This window comes from Daucus carota, chromosome 8 (assembly GCF_001625215.2).
Source record: "Daucus carota subsp. sativus chromosome 8, DH1 v3.0, whole genome shotgun sequence".
Lineage (NCBI taxonomy): Eukaryota > Viridiplantae > Streptophyta > Magnoliopsida > Apiales > Apiaceae > Daucus > Daucus carota.
In genome coordinates, this window is record NC_030388.2 from 4,193,408 (window position 1) to 4,213,368 (window position 19,961).

Below are 19,961 nucleotides of genomic sequence, written 5' to 3' on the forward strand. Positions count from 1 at the left end.
CTTCATACACTTTAAGTATATTTTGACAACATATAAGACTGCTCATAATAAAATGAAAATAGGAGTGAGATAGTGGTGGTCGTCATCAAATCACAAATCAAAATATAAAAAATTATATATCCGGAACAAGAATTTTTATAATATCATGATACTTAGTCCAAACATACTTATGATGCATAATAAATTTAAAAGGTAGGGATTAATATTATTATTGCTTAAAAAATTATACATTGAGTTCAAAGATATCTTAAGTATAATCAAAATATTTGAATACTTCATACATTTGAAGTACATTTTGAAAACATGTAAGGCCGCTCATAAAAACAATAATAAAAAAAATAAGAGTGTGAGAGAGTGGTGGTGATACATCGTCATCAAATCACAAATCAAAATATCGAAAATTATATATCCATAACAAGAATTTTTGTAATATCATGGAACTTAGTTCAAATATGTTATGATGCATATTTTTTTTTTTTGGGAAAATCAATTTTTTTGTCACTCAACAATTTTTTTCTTTAGAAACCTACCATCGAACTAATGATTTAATTTTTTTTATCACTAATGTTACCTTTGTATTAGATTGTACCACATTCCGTCAAGTTTGACCTCTGACCGTTAAATAAAGCGCCTATGTGACGCCTCGGGGGCCTGGATCCTGACGTCACCACACAAAATCTTTTAAAACTCTTTTGAAAAATTGTATTTTTGAAAACCAGATAATTTAAAAACTGAAAGCATTAATAAAAGATTTAAAAGAGAACATTTTAACCCCCTAAAACAACAGGATCGCATCCAGGTTACAGTATTGAAATTAGAATCAACTACTACCATTATCAAATCAACTCCGATAAGAAGAATCACTGTTAATCTACTACAACTATAGTTTACAACTGAATCTCAATTACACAATTCCAGCTAAGACCAACCTTGAACATTTCCTTGAATATCTCTCTTGACTATTGGATACTTAACAGCTCACACTCTTCACCTAGCATTAGCCTTAATATCCTTCTCCGAAATTCTTCCCTGTAAAGTTAGTACATAAAAAGGGATGAGCTTATAAAGCTCAGTAAGCATATACGTACATTTCAACTGAGTTTTCTTCACAAAACTTGGTGAACCAAATTAATATTTCATCAGAGTCATCAAAACAGTTTCACACACCAAGATGAGTATGAGTATGAGTATGAGTATTCAAACACGTTCAAAGTTCACACGTTCTACTGTTGGGGATCCCAGCCAGCTAAACAATTGGTTTAGCTTTCCTTCCCGAAGGAAGTATCATACTTTACTTCACAAAGGAAGCATCACACAGAACAAATGTAAGAATACTCATTTGTCATCAGAAAGTCATCAATAAAATGTTCACCGAAACATCATAAAATATCACAGTGAAGGGTACAGTATATACTTAAAGTGCACAACGTTCTCGAGTCCTACAAATTCATTCCCTAGAATGTTCACACATTTATTAATTATAAGTCACACCTATATTTATTCTATAATCACAGCTAACTTAATAATTGAGCTAACAAAACTATAAAAATAAATCATTAATTAGGAATAAATAAGAAGACGTACCAAATTTAGCAGTGGCGCTTCCTAATTTTAGTAAGCTAACATGTGTTGTGTATATATAAGGAAAGGAGTGACCCTCCTTTTACTCCTTCTCGATGTGGTACGAAGAAATTGGTTTAAGAAAATAACATTTGAACGGCGACAGGAGCGACGCCTAGGTGCTGGCGATAGGGGTGGCGCCAAGGGCGGCGCCTACCTCGACTAACATATTTTTAAATTAATAGCTAAGATTTGTTATATTCATGAGAATATAATATCATCTTCTCGATGTGGTACAAAGGTGGTTGTGGGGAAATAAGATTTGAATTGGCGATAGGGGTGGCGCTTGCACCTAAGCGACAGGGTGGGCGCTTGACTTACATATTTTGTCGAATAATTAGATCACTGGTTATATTCATAAGAATATACCATTATGTTCTCGATGTGGTACAAAGATGGTTCAAAGAAAATAGAATGGAACTGGTGACAGTGTGGCGCCTAGACACGGGGAGCGACGGGGGTGGCGCCAAGACAAGGGGGAGCGACGGGGTGGCGCCAACCTTGGCTTATATTCACAAACTCATAAACCAAGTCATTGCTTATATACATAATAGTATAACATATTGTAATCGATGTGGTACAAAAACAGGGCAAGGCGCTCCAAGGGCGCTAGCAAGGCGCTCCAGGGCGCTGATGGCTTACGGGCGCTGTCAAGGCGCTCCCAGGGTGCTAGCAAGGCGCTCCAGAGCGCTGCTGGCTTACGGGTGCTGTCAAGGCGCTCCCAGGGCGCTAGCAAGGCACTCCAGGGTGCTACTAGCTTACGGGCGCTGGCAAGACGTTCCTAGGGCGCTACCAAGACGCTCTAGGGTGCATGGCCAAAATCAACAAGTTTTTGTTAAACCTTGCCTCGACTCTTGATATATATTCTTATTCTTACTCTTTACTTTTATCAATGTCGGTTGGGAGTTTTCTATTCAATATAGAAGTTGTACTGCACCACATTAAAATACACATTATGTATTATTTAAATAAAATGGATTCGGGGTATTACATTCTACCCCCCTTATAAGGATTCCGTCCTCGGAATCCGTGAAGAGAACAAAAACGTACACGCTTTGTAATATCCTATCGTCATCCATCCTTTGATCAACCTTGGCTTACCTTCAACTTTAAAGAAATATGAATATCAAAACTTTCACAATTGCGGAATTCACTTTTCTGAATCAATCTTTGAGAATTTAGAATAGAACATGATGTTTTCAAAACAGGTCACATTTGAACAAAAGAGTAACTGAGAGATCAATATGATCAAATAAACTTGGTGTTGCATGTCCAAACTAAGACACTACTAAAGGTTGTTAACCTTCTTGTAATCACAACACACACAAGTTATGGCGTCCCATCCTACTCCTATCACACAGATAGGTATACCTTGTGTCCCCTATAAATAGGGTTGTTCATCCCAATCATATGGAAAGAATATCGAGGAATATCAAAGAGTATCAAGGAATATCAAAGAATATCACTGTCTTTTCACAGCAATCTTTATCACACACCTAGTTACAATTACCAACTCACACCAATAATCAATAACAATGTCATCTCAAAATTTTGAGAAGTTGAAGGTCTCATTATTAGAACTTTTGTGGAAAAGCTATCATAAACTCACTGATGAGGAAACAACAAAATAATTTTTAGTTGAAGAAGGGTATTGCCAAGGTCTTCTCAGATTCCCGCTCTGCTTCAATAAATCGTTGTACGTTATATGTCTTCTTCTAAACATTCTCGATAATCGATCAATGTTTACTCGTAACAGCCTCATAAGATGTCATCGTAGACGTTGTCGTTAACTCGTAATAGCCTCGTACAATGTCATCATAGACGTTATCGTTCGTAATAAGTCTGGCTGAAGTAGTTTACGTTCTCCCACTTCAACCCAGTTGCCTTTGAAGTCGAGAGCAAAAACACATAGCATAACTTTAATTGTCTGAATTGTTAACCTGTGGGTTATGGGCCCACATTATCATTTGAAGTCCCAACTAGCTTGAAGCATCATCACTGAGGACGAACGTTCTAACTCACTTGCAGATATCACCTCTAATAACTGGACTCACTAAACAGGTTCTCTATCATTCATTCCCCCTCTATCTAACATCTATTTACAAAGTTCTCATCATAATCCAGCACAACTCATTTCCTACACTCTCTCTTCATATCTCAACTCAAACAATATACAACTTTCAAATGTGCATCATAGTCGGAATACTCTAAACCATGCATCTTTACCATTCTCAACTCAATCATTCACTATCAAAATTCTTCTGTCTAGGTCTATTTCTGACCTTTATCATAATCCACCATTCACATTTAGTGATTATTTGAATCCAAGTGTCTAGACTTAGAGATCATAATCTCTCTAAACATATACACTTAACTTAATCGGCTAACTAGATTCCACTCCTCTTTCACATATATAGACTACTCCCAAATAGTCTCAAAATACCTCTATATATGAGGTCACACAACATTCTCCTCTAGAACACTAGTAACTATAATTTCAATATTCTAATTTCAATAACTTATAACCTGTTGCTCTGATACCACCTGTGACGCCCCAGGAATCCGGGGGCCTGGATCCTGACGTCACCACACAAAATCTTTTAAAACTCTTTTGAAAAATTGTATTTTTGAAAACCAGATAATTTAAAACCTGAAAGCATTAATAAAAGATTTAAAAGAGAACATTTTAACCCCCTAAAACAACAGGATCGCATCCAGGTTACAGTATTGAAATTAGAATCAACTACTACCATTATCAAATCAACTCCGATAAGAAGAATCACTGTTAATCTACTACAACTATAGTTTACAACTGCATCTCAATTACACAATTCCAGCTAAGACCAACCTTGAACATTTCCTTGAATATCTCTCTTCACTATTGGATACTTAACAGCTCACACTCTTCACCTAGCATTATCCTTAATATCCTTCTCCGAAATTCTTCCCTGTAAAGTTAGTACATAAAAAGGGATGAGCTTATAAAGCTCAGTAAGCATATACGTGCATTTCAACTGAGTTTTCTTCACAAAACTTGGTGAACCAAATTAATATTTCATCAGAGTCATCAAAACAGTTTCACACACCAAGATGAGTATGAGTATGAGTATTCAAACACGTTCAAAGTTCACACGTTCTACTGTTGGGGATCCCAGCCAGCTAAAAAATTGGTTTAGCTTTCCTTCCCGAAGGAAGTATCATACTTTACTTCACAAAGGAAGCATCACACAGAACAAATGTAAGAATACTCATTTCTCATCAGAAAGTCATCAATAAAATGTTCACCGAAACATCATAAAATATCACAGTGAAGGGTACAGTATATACTTACAGTGCACAACATTCTCGAGTCCTACAACTTCATTCCCTAGAATGTTCACACATTTATTAATTATAAGTCACACATATATTAATTCTATAATCATAGCTAACTTAATAATTGAGCTAACAAAACTATAAAAATAAATCATTAATTAGGATTAAATAAGAAGACGTACCAAATTTAGCAATGGCGCTTCCTAATCTTAGTAAGCTAACATGTGTTGTGTATATATAAGGAAAGGAGTGACCCTCCTTTTACTCCTTCTCGATGTGGTACGAAGAAATTGGTTTAAGAAAATAACATTTGAACGGCGACAGGAGCGACGCCTAGGTGCTGGCGATAGGGGTGGCGCCAGGGGCGGCGCCTACCTCGACTAACATATTTTTAAATTAATAGCTAAGCTCTTGTTATATTCATAAGAATATAATATCATCTTCTCGATGTGGTACAAAGGTGGTTGTGGGGAAATAATATTTGAATTGGCGACAGGGGTGGCACCTGCACCACGGCGACAGGGGTGGCGTTTGCACCTAAGCGACATGGTGGGCGCTTGACTTACATATTTTGTTGAATAATTAGGTCACTGGTTATATTCATAAGAATATACCATTATGTTCTCGATGTGGTACAAAGATGGTTCAAAGAAAATAGAATTGAACTGGCGACAGGGTGGCGCCTAGTGTTAGACCCTTAAGTGGAGTCTATGACTTGGGCTAAGAGCCGGGGCTGTGAACTCGGTTGGAGGTTCACTAGAGTTGGGTCCTAGCACAAGTATGGGCCAAGCATTTGGGCTTGGCATGGCACCAAGTGGCAGACTTAGGGCGGGGAGATGAAGTTGGGCACTGGAGTACAGTTGAGCAAGTCTAAGCATGGGCAGATCAACAGAGATTGAGTTGGGTTCATGAGTTCTAGAGGCACATTGGACTTATGGGGGTCAGGCTGCATGGCGCAAGGGTAAGAGAGGCAGGCTTGGGTGTGACTTGAACAGGGGCCGGGTTGGCCCAAGGGAGAGTCCACATACACCAAGAGTCCTCTATGACACAGAGGCGACATGGGAAAAGAGTCCTTATTGGGTCAGATATGGTGGGCTTTGCTGGATAATGGATCAACGATATGGGCTTGGGTTGAGGAGTCCATGGGAGGGGTCAGAGTTGAAGCCCGATGCAAGGATGACTAGGTTCGATGTACGATACTGTGACGCCCCCAGATCCGCATCCCGTAGATCTGGTCCGTCACTAAATATCTGGCTCAAAACAACACTTACATTACATGTTAATATTATACAAACTAACTCTTACCCACCAGTCCAGGGTCGATCGTCCACAACACTACTACCAAGTCTAACTTTATTACATAATAGCAGGTCTGATTACAGACTACCGTAATAACTATAGTTGGTAGCACCAAACAGCGTGGCCTAGCAGCTTCAGCTCATGTGATGTGCCTTCTCCTTTTCCTTTCCAAACCCCGTTTCCGGGCAGTTCTCTTGAGTTGTGCCATACTCACTCTTTACTGCTCAAAAGGAATAAAGTAGATGCAAGAATGAGCAACTAATTGCTCATCAAGTCCACATAGCACAAAACAACAATTAATAGGATATGCAAATAAAGCATATAAGACAATTCAAGTCAAAGTAACAAAACAGTTGCCATCAAATGACAAATCAATTTCAAGTAAAGAAAACGCTGGTCTTCCACCTCTCGGTAACACTACATGGCTCGATCAGCACCATTTCGTGAATACCGTTCTCCTGTGTAGTCCTAGTGGTTTGATCATAACCACTGAAGACACACCAACACTCTATTTGCTAGCATCAGGGTTTAACACTGGAACCCTACTATCTGCCTTACCAGATAGTAAATTTCAACTCTGCCACGAATTTAATAAATTCGTGTTGACCAGCTTGAACAGATCCTCCGAATTCAAAGAAATTTTTCCCAAACAAATATTTCTCAATCATCACTACTCATCTCTATCAAAGAAGTGCGAACAATGCACCTTTCGTCATAACAAAGATTACCCGAAGGTAGAAACGAAAGATAATTAAAAGAACTAGATTCCAATGGATAAGATGATCTCCGAAAGGAGTAATTTGAGATCATCGCTGCAATGTATTCATATCAAGTTTCAAAGATTCAAAATATTATCGTTATAGGATTAGCTCATTCCCGAACAATGGGAGGGCTCAAATTAGAAAGTAATATGTTAACAATATCTTTAAAGCCTTCAAAATGAAACGGAGTATTTTCTCGATTCACAATTGTACGAAATGTAATATCTTCACAATCAACATTTTTCACAAAATTATGAAATAGGCACAAAAATTTCATGTCAAGACAAGGATAGTGAACTTGCCTGTCGTCCTTAGCTTGATAATATTCCAATTTAAGTTGAATACTCAAGCTCGTCTACCAGAATAGTCAACCTTTTATGCCATAAAATAATAAATTTAGAGACCCTAACTTAAAATAGTCATCTTGTAGGATCTATTTATTTAATATTACCTTGATTGTTTCTCAATTATTCTTCTCTTATTAAATAAAATATTTATTTCAAACAAACCTCCATTTATTACACGTACTTGATTAACTATAAAAGGGGTAACTTTCTCGCACACAATTTACATATGTTTTAATCTCAACAGGAGAGACATAATAAATGTATACCACCCCAAGGAATTCTCTTGTTTATTATTCAAACAATCATTTAATCATCCAACTAAAATCACACCTCCCCACTTTTTGATAACGTCCTCTTATTCTAGTAATAATCCTTTATTCATCAATTTATTTATTAACTAATAACCCAAACTATTAAACAACTCCTAAGTTCCAAATCTCATTTAAATGCCTCCTTTAAGTTTGTTATTTTTTTAATTAATAGCAAACTAAATTCTTAATCCCCAAAATTCTTCACTAATATTAAATTCCTTACTACCTTAAACAATTTAACTCATTCCATATTAAATTCTTAAAACATCAATTAAGATATTTATTAAATCTCAAATCTCATTTTCCGTTTAATTATGCCTCTGGACATTCTTTTGAGCTTCACTTTATTCTCTCAATATAATAATAAATCTAAAATAACTTTCAATCCCTTTAATCTCTCTTTTTAATAAAGAACCAAAATTTTCATTTATAGTTTCCGAATTATACAATTTATTTATTTTTTTATTAAATCAATTACCATAAACATTGCTCTCGGTATTATTCACTCAAATAAATATACTCCACCTTTTGAATATAATTCCCCTGTCTTATCAATTTTATTATTAAATATTCCCTCTTCCAACAACACCTCAATCCAACCTTAACCCCAGTCAACAAAATCAAGCAACTCAACGTCTCAATCAAGATTCAATTTGTAAATATAAATCCCAATTAATTAGTTTGTAAACAAATAGGCTTGTTTATAGTTGTGTTTATATACTCAGCCCCAATATCTAAGTTTTTAACATTTAGTTCACCACAAGTAGGATCCAGTAAGAGAGTTGATTAAGCTTATAACCATAAATAAGCATAAAACAAGCTCATATATGAAAATGAATACCTTTTTAATATAGATGTGTTAAGTCCTGTGTGATTGTGTCACTCTGCTCAATTCTTTCCTGCCGACTTACTCCTTCACCTTGCTTTGTAAAATGAATGACTGTTTATTTGTTTGGCTATTTATACTGAGCCACTAATTGTAATTAACTTGTTAATTGATTATTAATTAAACTTTAATTACTCTATTACTTGCTCACCAAGTAAACTTGGGCCCTAATTTAAGGAACTTGGTCGCCAAGTTATTATAAATATATTTTATTATTTATTTATTTATTTCTTTTCTTGTGCACCAAGTTACGATTTGCAAAAAATTAAATCGTTTCGTTTATTCTTGAATTATCTGGTCCCGGCTCATTTGACGCTAATTATTCTAACATTTTTCGGAACTATAAAAATAATAAAATAATTATTCTAATATATATATATATATATATATATATATATATTTCTAAATATTTCGAAATTTATAAATTTAAAAAAAAAATTTACTCTAGCTAACCCGTAATATTTATAAATTTCTGAATCGCACCATAAAACTTTATGTTTACCAACAAATATTTTGGTTCTACGGATACACAACTAAATCTAATTTACTGGCCAACACCGAATAAAAATCTAAATTTGTACTATCCTTAAATATTGAAACATTTGTGGTTTGTTACAGATACGCTTATACATATCGTGTATGAATGGAATATCTCCGAATATGGAAGGAGGAGATATGACATGTCATAAGAGATATGGTATAAAGGAATCTTCTAGAATGCTGGAGAAGATCAAGAGGAGGATCATCACTGATTCAAGGTATCTCTTATTGGAGGAAAGCATTCACAATGAGAGCATCAGAGAGGGAGGTCACTAAATAGTCTTGAGAGAGAGAGCTATTGTAGTGAGGTTTTCTGTAGCACTCTTCGTGGTAAGAGCTAGTAGCTAGAAGGTAGATAGCCAAACGTTGTAAGGCATCAGGCCTAAGTTGCTAGGGTCCTTTTAAGGTAATAAAAGGTTGGGGGTTTCCCCGTAAATCGTTGTGTCTCTTTCAATAGAAGTGTATTGTGCTACTAATCATCTTGCAGGGTTCTTGACATCCACGGGGCTAAAGGCACCAAGGGGTTTTGGTGGGAATCACGCGGGCGAAAAGTTGGCATCAGGTCGCGCTTCCGCACGCCTGTGTGACACCTAGACACGGGGAGCGACGGGGGTGGCGCCAAGACAAGGGGGAGCGACGGGGTGGCGCCAACCTTGGCTTATATTCACAAACTCATAAACCAAGTCATTGCTTATATACATAATAGTATAACATATTGTAATCGATGTGGTACAAAAACAGGGCAAGGCGCTCCAAGGGCGCTAGCAAGGCGCTCCAGGGCGCTGATGGCTTACGGGCGCTGTCAAGGCGCTCCCAGGGCGCTAGCAAGGCGCTCCAGAGCGCTGCTGGCTTACGGGCGCTGTCAAGGCGCTCCCAGGGCGCTAGCAAGGCACTCCAGGGTGCTACTAGCTTACGGGCGCTGGCAAGGCGCTCCTAGGACGCTAGCAAGGCGCTCTAGGGTGCATGGCCAAAATCAACAAATTTTTGTTAAACCTTGCCTCGACTCTTAATATATATTCTTAATCTTACTCTTTTCTTTTATCAATGTCGGTCGGGAGTTTTCTATTCAATATAGAAGTTGTACTGCACCACATTAAAATACACATTATGTATTATTCAAATAAAATGGATTCGGGGTATTACAGCCTACGTGGACTGTCAAGCTGTACGTTGTTATTGTGGAGTCTAAGTCACGAATCTGGGTATTTTGTAAATCAAAGTCCAGAGGTTTGAAATGTAAGAAGACAATCCAATTCAAGCTTTAGAGATTGAGATTGTGCAATTAAGACTTTGGAGGCTTTAAATATTGGAATTCCTCCGATCCGCATGGGAGGAAAAAATTAAAAATTTGGAGGCTTCATCAGATTGTGCAAAGACTGAAATTACTTGCTCGAAGCTAAAGTTGCAATCCAAGAATGAAGCCATGGTGTGGAACATAGCTATTATTATTGCTTTATTTGCCATGATGCAATTTTCCTGTTCTGAAACTTGTATAAGACTGCAATGTTATTAACAATGAAATTCAAGTATTGATTATATGATGATGTTGTTTAGAACGTGAGTTTGGTTTGATCAGGAAATAAGGGTTTTGTTTGACCGGGATACAGAGGCTTTGATTTTTGTCATGTGTTATTGGGTTTTTTTTTATAATATACAAACTACATGTAAGCAGCCACGTGTCAGAAGATGTATCTTGACGTTTGTTAATTATTTTTAACGGAGTACCTAGTTACTAACCCAATAATTAGTATAATTCTAATTATACGCAGTTTTATTCTTTAGTGCTAGGTTTCTAAAAGAAAACATAGTTGAGTGACAAAAATTGATTTTCTCTATTTTTTTAGATATGATTATTAATATTATTATTACTGAACGGTAAATATTATATTCTAACTTGCTTGGTAATCGAACTCATAAATTCTATAAAGAATAGATAAATTAATACGATCTAAACAAGATAATTATACAAAAATATAATTTAAAATAGAATATAAATTGACGGTCCGTATCTTGCCCCGGTTTTTATGCGCTAGTTTTTGTTAATATACAGAATCAACCCCGGTTGTTTTCGCCACTACGGTGTCTAAACGGTTGAGCGAAATAATTAATTTAAAATGTAGTAGTTGGCAGAAAAGCGTTATAACTATGAAAAAAGTCGGTCCTGATGTGCCCCATGATTGGACGGCTAGGATTAACTCAGGGCTCTATGTGATCAACATCAATGAAAAAGAACTGCAAAAGAAACTCCAAACCACCTTCTGCAGTGAGTCACAGGGTGTTCGAAAGCTACTTCTCTTTGTCAACTTCTATCAACCTGAGTTGCGACTAACTTCGAGCTTGACGTAAGAGTATTTTCGAAGGAGATTTGTCAAAATAATTAGTTATAATCATTAATTATATCGATAAAGTGATTTTTGATGAGAGAGAAAATATGTATTTTAATAAGATTATGTATAATTATGATTAGATAAAGTTATACATAGGAGTTGCATTAATTCAACAATATAGCTTATCAAATATTATTATTTATATTTTTTTACTAATAGATGGATTATTGAAGTGTTCATATTTTACATAATTTCTAAATATACTAGTTTGATACGTAGATGTGAAATAAATATAACTAACGGTTTTGCATCTTTAGAAATGGTCTTATACTTATTTTTATGAATCTGACAGGTTAGATAACTTTAAATGTCTAACTAGAGAAAATTATATAAATATAAAAATTTCTCCATATAAATTTTAAGTTTCATTGATAAGTTTAGTCCGAGCATAATTTATACACTTCGTACTCCGGCTTATAAATTAAAAATTGACTAATAAAATTTTTATTCAACCAAAAGATAAGCTGTTTTGACATATAAAATCCGGCAAAATGGTACCTATATATGATTAAACTATGATTAATAAGAAGTACTTGTTTTTAATTTGCTAAATTACCTATAATTAACTTTAGCAGACTAATTAATATTTGTGGACAGTAACGGTTGAGATGATACTTTAGGTGATTTGCCATTTCATATGTACCAAGTTACATTTGATTAAAAGTCTTAACTACATGACAGTGATGACCCGAAAATAACAATTCCAGCTTTGCAATACAGCCAAATGTGAATCCTCTTCGAATCACAGGTGAGAAATGCTTATACTTTGCATATTAATATTGTGTTTCATTACATAATTCAATAATTATACGTCTGCACTACTTAAAAAAATGCCTTTTGCAACGGGCCTTTTGCGTCGGTTTCTGTAACAACCGTGGCTTAAAATTGCTTTTAGCGTCGGTTCAGTACTTAACCGACGCATAAAATGATTTTTCCTGGTTTATAGCGTCGGCTCTTTGAACGGCCGACACCTAAAGTTAACTTTTTACGTCGGTTAACTGTACACTGACGCTTAAAAATTGCTTTTTGCGTCGGTTATCAAAACACCGACGCTGTAGGTTGACTTGTTGCTGCGGTTCGTGAATAGCCGACGCTGTAAGTATACGCTTTTAGCGTCGCCCTCAAATTGACCGACGTAAGAAACTATTTAATAATTTTAAAAAAATCTGAATATATCAAATTGCCCCCATCGGGCCGGGGTTTTATTTTTTAGAAACAGCAGACTCGTCTGCGCGCGGCCATTCCCCTCACCAAAATCTCAATTGCTTCAAACTGTTTATTCGATTCTCTCCATCTACATCAATTGCTCTCGATTCTCTCTCAATCTTTGCTCAATCTCAACCAGAATATCTCAAGCGGAATCTTTGCTTTCTGGAAATCTCTCAATCGGAATCTCTGGGTTTGCTCTGTGGCTGAGTTCAATACTCTCTTTGTCAGTCTAAATCGCTGGGTTTGCTTCGTGGGTTTGCTGGGTTCTCTGAATCGTTCTCTGATTTGCTTTGCTCATTGAATTGCGTTGTGGGTTTGCTACGAAAGGCTCTTCATAAATTTCCTGGTATGTGCTTTTGTGATTTGTCCGAAGATTTGAGTTGTTCCTGAAGATTATTTAGTTTACCTCGCATGATTTTGGTGTTTGATTTTGATATTTCAGTTGAACTTGTTACATGGGTTGTTAATATAATTATTTAATAATAATGGTGTGGTCTGGTTAATTCAATCAGTTTGTGGTACAGAGATCATGTTTTAGCACCTACATTATAGACATAATGGCATTATATGTTGTATCATATTATGAAAGCCTTGTCTGGGGAGATGGTCAATGGTCATTGAAATAGTATGTATTTGTAATCTTTATTATAATTTATAAGTATTAAGTTACGGTGATTTTGGTTGGACTGAGTTTTGTTAGTTGATTGAAATATATACCAAAAAAAACTAAAATGAGTACTGAAGAGAGTACTGAAGAGAGTCGGTGTAGTTATGTTGGGTACAATGCCTGTAATTTTGGTTTGGTAATGCTATAATGTTTGTTTCCGCACACCGTTTTCCACTTTCTACTGTAAATTACAGAGGAGTGGTGAGGGGTTAGAAATGTGTATGAGACTCATTTCATTTATTACTATGTACATAATGACAGAGATTAATCTTTTGTTTCACTGGCTACATCTATTTGTATTTCCAATTTGTGACTGGGCATGGTATTTGTTGGATTTATGCTGATAGACAACTGCAACTCTGAAGTAATAAAATGCTTGCATATAATGTTACTATATTTTTAATCAGATAAGGATACCTCTGATTCAGCGGAACCGGGACTCGAGATCGATTCATTGCTGTAAGGACCTTCAATATTTGTACTATCTTGTTTCATCTGTTAAATTACCAAATAGAAACATTTAGAAGATTAATAGTGCAGCAACTATATCCTTTAAAGCTAAATTTTTGTTCTTAATAGACCAACAGATTCATGTTCTTCTATTTGGCTCTCTTTTGCCTGCTCAAATTTCTCTGTGACTTTGTGCAATGTGACACATATTTGCTATCCATTTATTTGGTTAAAAAACTTAAGTTTATTTCTTAGATCCTCAAATGATATTATATGATTAGCCCAACATCACATACCCCTATGAGCTAGGCTCTTCTTACTGTTTACTAGTAGGAGAGTGTCACTGACATTAGCTAAGTTGAAATTTTTGGTTCAATCAAACACAAGTAAGCATAAGATCCTGTTACTGTTCTTGTTACTGTATATTTCATATCAATGTGAAATATCAATAATGAACGATGATGGTGGCAGGAATTGAGAATCAAAATTTGTTAACTTATCAAGCCAGGTAGGGGTGGCAATATTGGACCCGACCCGACAACCCGACACGAATTCGACCCGCAAAATACGAATTCGGGTTGGGGGTTTTCGGGTTCGGGTCGAATTCGGGTTGACCCAAAATCAACCCAGAAAAATCGGGTCATTTTCGGGTTGAATTCGGGTTACCCGAAATTGACCCTAAATTACCCGAAAATTAATATATAATATAAATATTATATATATTTATATTATTTTTATAAAATTTATTAGTTAAATTTAATATAAAATTATTTAATTTAATAAAAATAATATTTATTTATTATTTAAAAAATATTTTTATTAATAAATATTAATTTTCGGGTCGGGTTCGGGTTACCCGCGGGTAGTGCGGGTCGGGTTCGGGTTGGGTATTCTGACCCATTAAATTTTCGGGTCGGGTTCGGGTTGGGTAAATTTTTTGACCCGCGACTGTCAACCCGACCCGAACCCGACCCGAAACCCGAAATTGCCAGCCCTAAAGCCAGGATTTGTAGAGATTATTCGGAGAATTTTTTAATAAATCAAGGATGTTTAGTTAAATCAAAATATAATTAGTAAATTGGTAAAATATTTTTTTTTAAAATTAATCAAAAAAATTTAGAACACCGAATCACAGATTTAGTACAAATTTCATACTTGTACAGATTTAGTATTCATATGAAGAAAGGCCTGAGAGTAAAGGTTCAGCATTGTGCAATGTGTTGTCACGAAGCCTGAGAGTAAAGGTTCAGCGACTCAAATGAAGAAAGGCCTGAGTGATGAAAATTCAACTCAGAATTGTCGATCTTTACGCTACTTGCTTGACCAACCTGCTTCAAAAGGTGCAACTTTTACTTTTGAATATGGAACGATTACCATATATGTGACATACGAAGATGTTGATCAATTTCTGAAAAAGAGCTGGTTAAATATACCCATCTTAGAAATCTATTCGAAGTAAGTGTAGTCCTTTTTTTAAAAAATCTGCTCTTGAACTGTTTATAACTATGCATATTTATTGTGATATATAATGTTGCAGGTATATTGCGAAATTGTGCAACGATATGAATGATGATAAATTTGCATTTATGTCACCATCTAGACTGGTGATAAATCACAAGCGTGAATATAACCGTATTGAGGAAGTCACTCAGTATATGGCAGAGTTTTTAGTTACAAACAAAGATAAGCGTTTTATCTTAGCACCATACATCGAAGAGTAAGAACAAAATAAATTAACTTGAGTATTTTCATTGACATTATAATTTCTATATATGTTTATAATTTATGCGTGCATTGTTGTAGTGATCATTGGATGTTGCTTCTATTTTGTTTGGATGAAAGTATCATCTACGTGTTTGATTTATTGAGAAGGGAGCGGGATATTCGGTTGACAACACCGGCACGGACGTAAGTCATATTTGATGTTAATTTGAAGAAGTAAATGATATAAACGATGTGGATTATGCAACCTATTCTTATTGTACAGGGCATATAAACTGTATGTAGCACAAGGTGGCAGGAAGAATAATAACCGAAAGGAATTTCTTTGGTGTCATGCAGATGTTCAGGTAGTACTTGTTGATTAATATGACTTTCTTTTCTGACATGATACATTTTTATAATATTATTGGTTTCTCCGTATAGTGTCCTCAACAACAAGGAGGTACGGAGTGCGGTTTATTTGTTATGAGGTACATGCATGAAATATTCCTGCTTTCTCGAAAAAATCCTAATACCAATTGGAAAGAGGTAAGAACAAAATATATAGTTAATGATTCTTTTAGGCATATTAAACTCGATATTTTGTCTAAATATGTTATCATCATTTGCATTTGCAAGGGCCTAGGCCTTGGTTCAAGAAGGTATTTAAAGAAGGAACTGAACGAGGTTCGAGAATTGTGGGCTGAGTTTTTTACAGTTGAATGTCTATAATCAGGTTTGAAAACTTCTTCTTCCATTAATTAAATTATTTTTTTCAGTCCACTATATAATCAAGTACAACAAATTATATGTACTCGTTTGTAATAATTGAACTTCTTATTGATTTGTTTTGTTTATATATACAGCTAGTTGACAGACTGTAATGACCACTACAAGCTTTTTAGTGCCAAGGACGAGAGCGAAGACTTCGAGGCAGCTAGCTTATTTACTGCACTAATTTCATAATTTTTAGTGTTGACATGTAATTTCACTAGAAGATTTATGGGTTGTAATACATTTTAATCTTAATATACATTGATTAATTCCTACGTTTAAGTTTTTGTAATTTAAGTTTAATAAGTGCTATTGACTTTGTGTATTTGTTGTTGGATTTTATTTTCATGAATGAATGATACGCAGGGTTAATATATGTATTATATAATATAAATATGGCACAGCAGTTGGGAAAAAAATTAAAAAAAAAAAATACTTTAAGCCACGGCATTTTGACAACCGACGCTATAAGATTAATCTTTAGCGTCGGTCGTTTGACTAGCGACGCTTATGACTTACCAAAAAATCATGACTTTAAGCAACGGCATATTGACTAACCGACGCTAAAAGACTGACTTCTAGCGTCGGCTCTTTGACCAGCGACGCATAAAATTGAAGTTTAAGCAACGGCATTCTGAAGACCCGACGCATAAAACACACTTTCAGCGTCGGTTAAAGGGTCTATTGCGTCGGTTTTTAACCGTGGCTTGAACACTTTAGGCGTCGGTCTTTTTAACCGACTCAGTAGAAACTACCCTATAGCGTCGGGTTCATATACTACGCTGAAAAACCGACGCTAAAGGCCTAATTTGACCGTAGCTAAAAGCCTTTTCTGTACTAGTGCTGCGTGAATGTTTAATCCTAATCCGTTTTCTTTTAAGACAAATGGCACGATAAAGTTAACCTGCGACAATGTGAACTGTAAATCCACGTAGTTTATATGTTTCTTGACGTTAGATGATAGAGAAACATATTCGTTCTAGACAAAGTCCGTTACATATTCTACGAACTTAAATCAAGTGGAAAATAGAATTTGCTGTATGGACATAGGCATAAAAGTTGCTCCCTTCGTGAGTTAGGAAAAAAAAAAGAGTTACTCCATCCGGCCCGTCAATTTCTTATGTTTGATTTGGGCACGTAGGTTACGAAATATATATATATAACAGGAGACTGTTTGAAAACTTGCATTTCATTTCAAATGGCCAAATTTGAGTTGTCATTTCAAATTCTCAAATTTATACTAGTATTTGAATGTCTGGATTTCAATCTAGAATTTCAAATGAAATCCATATTTCCAAATAGGGCATAATAGAAAATGAAAAGAAAGATAGGTGAAGTTGTGAGATTCATTAATTTTTAATATATAAAAAAGATATTGAAGTAAAAGCAGTATAAAAAAGAGGAAAAGTAGGAGCAGTGGAACCTCTCAACTAATTTAGTAGAGTTTTTTTTTTTTAATTTTGAAATGTAAAAAATTAGATGATACATCTAACAAAATGGAAAAGAAACGATGGATAGACGGAGTACGAGAGAAAAGGGTCGAAGCTAATACAAAGAGAGTTCAAATGTTAATTTATGTGAACCGGATTAATAACAAGTTCGTAAAGTCAATTACGAAATGTAATATTTCACGGCACCGCATAGACGCTTGTGGATCACCACCAATTGTCAATATAATACGCTGTAGACTACGTAGTACTCCCTCTGTCCCAGTCAATTGTATACGTTTCTTTTTCACTACTCGACACGTATTTTAAGACTCTTATAAAACATACTTCCATACCTTATTTTTCAAATTTTCTTTTTCTGTATAAAAATACAACATTTATATTTTTATACAGAAAAAGAAAATCTTAAAAATAAGTTGCGGAAGTATGTTTTATTAAAGCATTAAAATCCATGCCGCGCCCCCGTCCCCCAATGTATACTATTGACTGGGACGGAGGGAGTAGTGTTGTGCATATTAAAGGCCCCTCGCTAAAAGCATGGGATGTCTAAACAATTTATCGATGTCAATTATGTCAATATCTTCCCTTCTTAATGCTGTTATTTTCGCAAATGATATTTTAGTTGCAGCCATTTAAAATATTGGCAAATGATATTTTAGTTTGCAGCCATTTAAAATATTTTCGTTAAGGCATTTTGTGCCCCACTCTTTCATATGAGACACCGAAGAGTCGAATTATTTACTCCCCTGATTGTGAACTTGTTTCGATCTGAAATCATAAATTTGATCGAGTGATATGTTTTTATTTATATAAAAAGTTAAATTTGATTTTTATTTGAAATTCAAGATATTGAAATACTTATAAAAAATCGAGAATTTGAAATAACATTTCAAATTATATTATTTAAACTAAAATTTGAAATAAAAAATATGTCTCAAATACAATCTAATATTTTAAAAATATAGTATATACTCCCTCCGTCCCAAAAAGCTTTTCTCGTTTGATATGTCGGGACTGTTCATAACATGAGACAAATGACTAATTTACGTCTAATCTATAATACTAAATATAGTCATGAGTGATTTTGTTGGGTTCGTATTTACGAGTACTTTAATACAGTGAAATTTTTATATTTAATACTAATATAAAATTAAAGATATTAATGATCAAAAATGTGTGTTGGCAAACGTGAAAAGGGGAAACAGGAAAAGTATTTAGGGACGGAGGGAGTATTATGTTGTTTAAAGCAGATTTGACTAAACTTGTGACTTGTCAGTCACTTCTTAGTTTTTAATTGAGTGTCTGTTTGTACTATTCGTGTCTTCTTGGAATATCTATTTATATTTTCAGTGTCATTTTCGATTTTTGAAAGCTGGTTCATGATCTTTTTAAGTGTCGAAGGTACTTAACATGATATTAAGAGGTCAAATTTATGATATTTAATATTTTCATATCTAACTTTGAACATAAATGACAAAATTATGTCTAAAAATGGAGTCTTATTCACCCATAAAATGAGAAATGTTAAAATAAAAATATCATGATGATAATCTTTTTCTAATAATTTGAAGTTTAAGAGAATTAGTTATCTAAATGCTGCAGCTTTTTATAAATGAATAATTTTAGCCAAACTTTGTAGCTAAATTTGGGATTTTACTGGAGCAGGTGTCTCAAAAAACAATCACAAATCTGCTGTTTCTTAACTATGATTTCAGATTTTAGGAACATTGCTTAACAACGCATAATCAATAATTAATGGTCAACATTTGCTTATTAAGTAGGTGTTTGGCACCGGATTATAAGCCCGACTTCTAAATTAAGTTAGAAACACTTATTTGTACCGTTTGTGTAAGAAGTCAAGAAGTACTTAAAAAAAGCTACGATTACTAGCTTTTGTCTCGCAGCTTCTACTTATTGCCCAAACACTTTTATCACTTATAAGTCTTAACTTGCTTCTAACTTTTACTTCACTTTTTTACTTTAAGCCAACTTCTAAATTAAGTTAGAAACACTTATTTGTACCGTTTGTGTAAGAAGTCAAGAAGTACTTAAAAAAAGCTACGATTACTAGCTTTTGTCTCGCAGCTTCTACTTATTGCCCAAACACTTTTATCACTTATAAGTCTTAACTTGCTTCTAACTTTTACTTCACTTTTTTACTTTAAGCAATAAGCACTTATTTTGAGCTCACCCAAACGGCCTCTAAATCTGGTCTAGAAACATATTTACATGGTATCAGATAGATT

At 34.8% G+C, this 19,961-nt stretch overlaps 1 protein-coding gene across 1 annotated transcript; it reads left to right on the forward strand.

The window, feature by feature from the left end:
• Positions 1-15,050: 15,050 nt before the first annotated feature.
• Positions 15,051-16,565, forward strand: LOC135148425 (uncharacterized). Its single transcript, XM_064083635.1, has 7 exons — positions 15,051-15,247; positions 15,330-15,509; positions 15,596-15,700; positions 15,780-15,861; positions 15,938-16,042; positions 16,133-16,229; positions 16,360-16,565. Exons 1-6 carry the CDS (start codon positions 15,051-15,053, stop codon positions 16,223-16,225), a joined length of 762 nt encoding a protein of 253 aa, XP_063939705.1. The 3' UTR covers positions 16,226-16,229; positions 16,360-16,565.
• Positions 16,566-19,961: the final 3,396 nt, after the last annotated feature.